The following is a 7,300-nucleotide window of genomic DNA, read 5'->3' on the forward strand; positions in this document are numbered from 1 at the left end:
CAAGACTCCATCTCAAAAAAACAAAGAAACAAAAAAGAAGTATCTGAAACAAACAAACAACAACAACAACAACAAAATGGGTGAGGTTTCCCTCTCGTTTTATGTTCTTGGGAGCTTGATCTTGTAGTCATGTGGCAGTATTTTCTCTTGCTTTCCACCATCCAGCATACAGAACTTTTGCAATTTATGCTATACGTAACCCTCAAAATGACCTTGAGAAGTTAAAAACCTTTGCAAGCTCAAAATTGGCTGCTCTAGGCTTCTTCTGGGAGACTCCAGAAGAGACTGCTCAGTGCTGTAGCTCAGTAGCTGGACTTTGCTGTATCACAGTGCTAGCCTGGCTTTGGGTATTAGTTTCTGGCTTAGGAAATGAGTCATTTCTGATTTGATATCTGCGTGAACATTTGCTGATTTTCTTCCCCTCCATGAACCGTCTTGGATTTTCCTTTCTCTCAGTTACCTTTGAAGAGTCTAGATTTTGTGGAAACTGCTTGCTACCTTTTCGAACATACTTTGTACACTTGTGGTTGGGTTTACAACCTTAGTTACAGCTTATTGGTTTCAGGAGACAGAGGTTGCAATGAGCGAGATCGCGCAATTGCACTCCAGCCTGGGTAACATGAGTGAAACTCCGTCTCCAAAAAAAAAAAAAGAAAAAAGAAAAGGAAAAAGCTTCATTCTTCTGATTTACACTCCCCTTTCGCAAGAGCAATGACTATCCTTTGCATTTTTCTTTTTGCCACCTTTAAAGAATTGAGCTGTGTTTAAACCATCTGTAGTCAGGAGTGGTTACCTTGGGCTAGGGGTGGGGAGGCAGGCGGAGTCCCATGGGGGTGAGGAGAAGCTACTGGCAGTGTTCCTGTTCTCAGGTTGGGTAGTGGGTTCCCAGGGGTGCATCAGGTATGACAGGCTAGGCAAGAAAGGCCAGGCGTGTCACCGAAATTATAGCTTCTTCCAATCTATTCGGTACTACTTGTCCTGCACTCCCCTGTGAATCTGTACATATTCTAGTGAGAAACATCTAGTTATAAACCAAAGAGCATTTATATTTCAAGTGGTGTCTTTTGAACTAGAACTTGATTGGAGCCATAAGTTATTTGTTTTGTGTTTTTACACTGAGGTCAGTTTTCCCCAGCCATAAAATGGGAATAATAAAATAGGAATAGAAAAATAGAAGATAAACTCTTCCCATATCTCTGGGCCAAGTATACATTATAAATGCAAAGATTTATTGAGCAATCTTCCTTTCTTTTTTTTTTTTTTTTTTTGATACGGAGTCTTGCTGTGTTGCCCAGGCTGGAGCGCAGTGGCACGATCTTAGCTCACTGCAAACGTTTCCTCCCAGGTTCAAGCGATTTTCCTGCCTTAGCCTCCTGAGTAGCTGGGATTACAGGTGCACACCACCACGCCTGGCTAACTTTGTGTTTTTAGTAGAGACAGTGTTTCACCATGTTGCCCAGGCTGGTCTTGAACTCCTAAGTTCAGGCAATCTGGCTGCCTCAGCCTCCCAAAGTGCTGGGATTGCAGGTGTGAGCCACCACGCCCAGCCTGTTGAGCGATATTTCTAGGCTCTTTCTTTGTCACCTCTGGGCTGGCTTGGTCCCTCAGGCTTTATCTGTGTTCCCAGCCTTTATAGCTTCTTGTCCAAATCTTTACTAGATCAGAAAGACTAGAAATGCAGACATAGGTCACTATCATCTAAAACCCCAAGCATAACTCCGTCTATGTAGATTGACTGGATTGGTTAATGTCAGTTTCATTTTCCCATAGCCTAATGTGGGCAAATGAGCCTATTTAATCTTAGAGCCTCCCTTTAAGACCCCATCTCAGTCTGTCTGCCTGCTTCTTAGCTTTTCAAAGATGCCATCTTCTGATCAAAAACTAGAGACAGGGGCTGGGCATGCGGTCTCACGCCTGTAATCCCAGCACTTTGGGAGGCTGAGATGGGAGGATCACTTGAGGTCAGGAGTTTGAGACCAGCCTGGCCAACATGATGAAACCCTGTCTCTACTAAAAGTATAAAAATTAGCCAGGCGTGGTGACAGGTGCCTGTAATCCCAGTTACTCAGGAGGCTGAGGTCGGAGAATCTCTTGAATCTAGAAGGTGGAGGTTGCAGTGAGCCAAGATTGTATCACTGCACTCCAGCCTGGGAGACAGAGTGAGCCGTGGGGGTAGGGGTGGGGGGGTGAGAAAGAAAAAGAACTAGAGGCAGATAGTCAAGGCATTCTATGTAAATGGTACAGGCATTCTTGGCTGTCACCAGGCTCCCTAGAAAGTGAACCAAGTTGGTGTCACTATATTTAGGTTCTTCAGGACCTGTAGAGAATGTAAACATTCTTGTTCTGCAGGGAGAATTTAAAGTCCAGAAAGAGGCTATCTGGACGGTGGCGAACTTTGTAACGGGGGCCACCATGGATCAGCTGATCCAGCTCGTCCATTCTGGGATCCTGGAGCCCCTGGTGAATCTGCTCACAGCCCCAGATGTTAAAATTGTTCTCATCATCCTCGATGTCATCTCTTTCATCCTTGAGGTGAGATGTCCTGAACAGGTTGGTTTGTAAATAGCTGTCTCCAACTGGATGAAGATATTTAATTTGGCTCGTAAAACCCAAGTTGCCTTTGGGAAGCCGAGGCAGGTGGATCACGTGAGGTCGGGAGTTTGAGACCAGCCGGGCCAACACGGTGAAACCTGTCTCCACTAAAAATACAAAAATTAGCTGGTAGTGCATGCCTGCATCCCAGCTACTCAGGAGGCTGAGGTGGGAGAATCGCTTGAATCCAGGAGGCGGAGGTTGCAGTGAGCTGAGATCATGCCACTGCACTCAAGCCAGGGTGACAGAGCCAGACTCTGTCTCAGAACAAAATCCAGGTTGGATTATTTCTGTTCCCCTAATCCCTCCTCCCTCCTCTGTCCACGTGTCCTGTGGATTAACACAAAAAGAGCCATCTTGAAGGACCACTGTCTTCATTTTCTCAAACCAATGTCTATGTGCCAGGTATTTTTTTCAGATGCTCAGACTATGACAGTGCAAAGTCCTTGCTGTGATGGACATTATGTATGAGGAGAGAAACGGAGGACAGATGCATCGGGGAGGGAGCTATGGATAAAGTAAATCAGATAAAGGGGCAGTCACTAATAGCTCAGGTTGGGGAGTGGCTGTAGCTATTTTTATTCATTGAGAGAGAGAGAGGATCTCTGCTCTGTCGCCCAGGTTGGAGTGCTGTGATCTTAGCTCACTGCAGCCTTGATATCCTGGCTCAAGCAATCCTCCACCTCAGCCTCCAGAATCCCTGGCACTACAGCCAGATGCCACCACGCCTGGCCAGTGTTTGTATTTTTAGTAGAGACGGGGTCTTGCTGGCTGTTCTCTAACTCCTGGGCTCAAGTCATCCTCCCGCCTCAGCCTCCCAAAGAGCTAGCATTACAGGTGTGAGCCACCATGCCTGACCAAGAGGATTGGCTTCTCAGGCGGCTCACACGGTGCTGAGAAGTCACTTGGACATGGGGCCCCTCTCCATCGAGGTGACTGAGTGTCCTCACATCACAGCAATTGCCTTCCTATGGAGCAAGGGGTCTTAAAACAAGGCAAGGGTCTCAGTGTCCTTTGCGACATGACCTTGGCGGTCACATTATGTCACTTTTATAACATTTTGTTGGTTACACAGGTCACCATGATTCACTGAGTGGGGAACTACACAGGTTTTGAGCATCAGGAGTCAGGGATCATCAGGGCAATCCTGGAGGCTAGCTAGATTCATTTGGTTAGGGTCCTTTGCAAAATCACTCTTTTTTGAGCTGGGAGTGATGGCTAATGCCTGTAATCCCAGCACTTTGGGAGGCCGAGGCATGTGGATCACCCGAGGTCAGGACTTCAAGACAAGCCTGGCAAGCATAGTGAAACCCCATCTCTATAAAACAAAGGAAAAAAAAAAAAAAGGAAATTAGCCAAGTGTGGTGGCTAATGCCTGTAATCCCAGCTACTCAGGAGTTTGAGGCATGAGAATGATTTGAACCGGGAGGTGGAGGTTGCAGTGAGCTGAGATTACACCACTGCACTCCAGCTTGGACAACAGACCAAGGCTCTGTCTCTGAAAGTAAAAATTTAAAAACAAATATATTTTGAAACAGGATCTCATGCTGTCACCCAGGCTGGAATGCAGCGGTGTAATCTCAGCTCACTGCAGCCTCAACCTCTGGGCTAAGGTTATCCTCCAACCTCAGCCTTCCAAGCAGCTGGGATTACAGGCTTATGCTACCACACCCAGCTAATTTATGTATTTTTAGTAGATATGAGGTCTTGCTATGTTGCCTAGGCTGGTCTTAAACTCCTGGGCTCAACTGATCCTCTCACCTTAGCCTACCAAAGTGCTCGGATTATAGGAATGGGCCACTGTGCCCAGCTTAGTTAAGGTCCTTTTATAGGTGACAAAACCATCTGAAAAACTTCAAAGTGACACCAGGAGCTCCCTTTCAAGGCCCACTTTAAGCATCTTTTTAATGTAACTGTCTTGAAAAGAACAATTTGAGTCAAGACTAGATTTGAAACTCAACCAATGGCACCCTGCAACTTAGAGCAAACTACACAGATAAAGAATAGATAATTTGGACCAAGTGCAGTGGCTCATGCTTGTAATTACAGCACTTTGGGAGGCAGAGGCGGGCAGATCACCTGAGGACAGGAGCTCAAGACCAGCAGGGCCAACATGGTGAAACCTGCTCTCTACAAAAATGTTTTAAAAATTAGCCAGTCATGGTGGTGTGCACCTGCAGTCCCAGCTACTTGGGAGGCTGAGGTAGGAGAATCTCTTGAACCTGAGAGGTGGAGAGTGTAGTGAGCAGAGATTACACCACTGCACTCTAGCCTGGGTGATAGAGCAAGACTGTCTCAAAAAAAAAGATTTGGGCCAAGTGCAGTGGCTCATGCCTATAATCCAGCTCTTTGGGAGGCTGAGGCAAGAGGATCGCTTGAGACCCAGAGTTGGAGGCTAATCTCGGTAATGCGGCAAGATGCTGTCTCTACACAAAATGTTAACAAAATTATGATACCTTCCGAGTCCTTCCTGTGTATCTTCTTGTATTTTTTTTGAGACTGAGTCTCATGCGGTCATCCAGGCTGGAGTGAAGTGGCATAGTCTCAGTCACTGTAACCGCTGCTTCCCATTTCAGGCATTCTTGTGCCTCAACCTCCTGAGTAGCTGGGATTACAGGCACTGCACCATGCCCAGCTACTTTTGCATTTTTAGTAGAGATGGGGTTCTACCATGTTGGCCAGGCTTGTCTTGAACTCCTGACCTCAAGTGATCCACCTGCCTTGGCCTCCCAGAGTGCTGGGATTCCAGCCGTGAGCCACTGTGCCTGGCCCTGTATTTATGATACATGTCTATATATCATGGATACCTGGAATGGGAGGAAGATCATGTAATTTTCAACCAATTTGGGAAAAGCAAAACTGCAACTACCCCTTCTGGATTAGTAACCTTTGGTCTGTTCCACTGAGGGCAGCTCCCTTGAGGACTGGCAGAGGTCCTGCCGGGGGTCTCATGTGCCCTCGCACTTGGTCACAGGCGGCAGAGAAACTGTCTGAGAAGGAAAATGTGTGTCTTCTGGTAGAAGAACTCGGTGGAATTGATAGAATTGAAGCTTTACAACTGCATGAGAACCGTCAGATTAGCCTGTTGGCTTTGAACATCATCGAGAAGCACTTTAGCGAGGTAAGTGACTTAGGAGTGCGAAGGAGTGTCCAGGGGTCCTGGTAGGGCCACCTCTGCAGAGGGTCACCCTGCCAGGGCCTGGGCTGTTGGTTGTGGGAGGTGACTGGGCAGGTGGGCTTCTGTCCTGCCCCATCCTCCAAAGTTAATGTGTTTCCCCTACCCTTGCTGTATCGGGTCACCTTCTTCGCCTGGAAGTTCTTCTAATGCCTTGGGAGATTGTCCCGCTGCCTCGGGAGCTTGTCCTGCTGCCTCTGGCGTAAAACTTCACTCTACTGGTCTCCTTTTTGGGAGATGTATGGCAGGGGAGGGGATTCGATGCTAAAGTGACCTTTTATTTTTTTCAGTTTTTATTTTATTTTTATTTTTGAGATAGTCTCACTCTGTTGCCCAGGCTGGAGGACAGTGGTGTGATCTCGGCTCACTGCAACCTCCGCCTCCCAGATTCAGTGGATCCTTGAGCCTCAGCCACTCCCGTAGCTGGGATTAGAGGGATGTACTGCCACACCTAGCTGATCTTTAGCAGAAACGGGGTTTCCCTATGTTAGCCAGGCTGATCTCAAACTCCTGGTCTCAAATAATCCACCCACCTCGGCGTAATCCCAAAGTGCTGGGATGACGGGCATAAGCCACCATGCCCAGCCCATCTCCACAGCGTTTTTAACTTCCCAAATGGAAACTCCCTATTAACTACAAAGTCCCCAACACACATTTCCCCCAGCCCTTAGTAACTATCATTTTGCTTTCTGTCTCTCTGAACTTGGCTATTCTAGGGACATCATGAGTGGAATTGCACAGTATCTGTCCTTTGGTGACTGATAGATTTCCACTTGGCATAGTGTCTTCAAGGTTCATCCATGTCATAGCACGCATCCGGATTTCTTTCCTTTTTAAGGCTGAATAATATTTCATTGAATGTATATGCCACATTGTATTTATTCATTCACCTGTGAATCGATAAGTGAGTCTTTTCTACCATTGGCTATGGGGAATAGACTGCTATGTATTTATTCATTCACCTGTCAGAGGATATGTGAGTTGCTTCTACTATTTGGCTGTGATGAATACACTGCTATGAACATGGATGTGTTAGTCTGTTAGAGTCCCTGCGTGAATTTTTTTTTTAAGATGGAGTTTTGCTCTTGTTGCCCAGGCTGGAGTGTGGTAATGCAATCTTGGCTCACCACAATCTCCATCTCTCAGGTTCAAGTGATTCTTCTGCCTCAGCCTCCTGAGTAGCTGGGATTACAGGCATGTGCCACCATGCCCAGCTAATCTTGTATTTTTAGTAGAGAGGGGGTTTCTCCATGTTGGTCAGGCTGATCTTGAACTGCTGACCTCAGGTGATCCATCCGCCTTGTCTTCCCAACATGCTGGGATCACAGGTGTGAGCCACCACGACTGGCTGCATTTTTTTTTTCAAGACAGGGTCTTGCTCTGTTGTGCAGGCTGTAAGGCAGTGGCTGTAATGATAGCTCACTGTAGCCTTGACCTCCCTGGGCTCAAGCAATCCTTCCACCTCAGCCTCCCAAGTAGCTGGGACTACAGGCATGCATCACCACACTGGCAGCTAACTTCTATTTTTTTTTT

General features: G+C 46.9%; 1 protein-coding gene across 1 annotated transcript in view; it reads left to right on the forward strand.

The window, feature by feature from the left end:
- Positions 1-7,300, forward strand: part of KPNA7 (karyopherin subunit alpha 7) — a 34,247-nt gene that overhangs the window by 23,585 nt on the left and 3,362 nt on the right. The window contains exons 9-10 of the mRNA XM_017533397.2: positions 2,350-2,532; positions 5,567-5,713. Of these exons, the coding sequence (XP_017388886.1) occupies positions 2,350-2,532; positions 5,567-5,713 (330 nt within the window). The remainder of the gene's footprint in view (positions 1-2,349; positions 2,533-5,566; positions 5,714-7,300) is intronic.

This window comes from Cebus imitator, unplaced genomic scaffold (assembly GCF_001604975.1).
Source record: "Cebus imitator isolate Cc_AM_T3 unplaced genomic scaffold, Cebus_imitator-1.0 Scaffold82, whole genome shotgun sequence".
In the NCBI taxonomy this organism is placed as follows: domain Eukaryota; kingdom Metazoa; phylum Chordata; class Mammalia; order Primates; family Cebidae; genus Cebus; species Cebus imitator.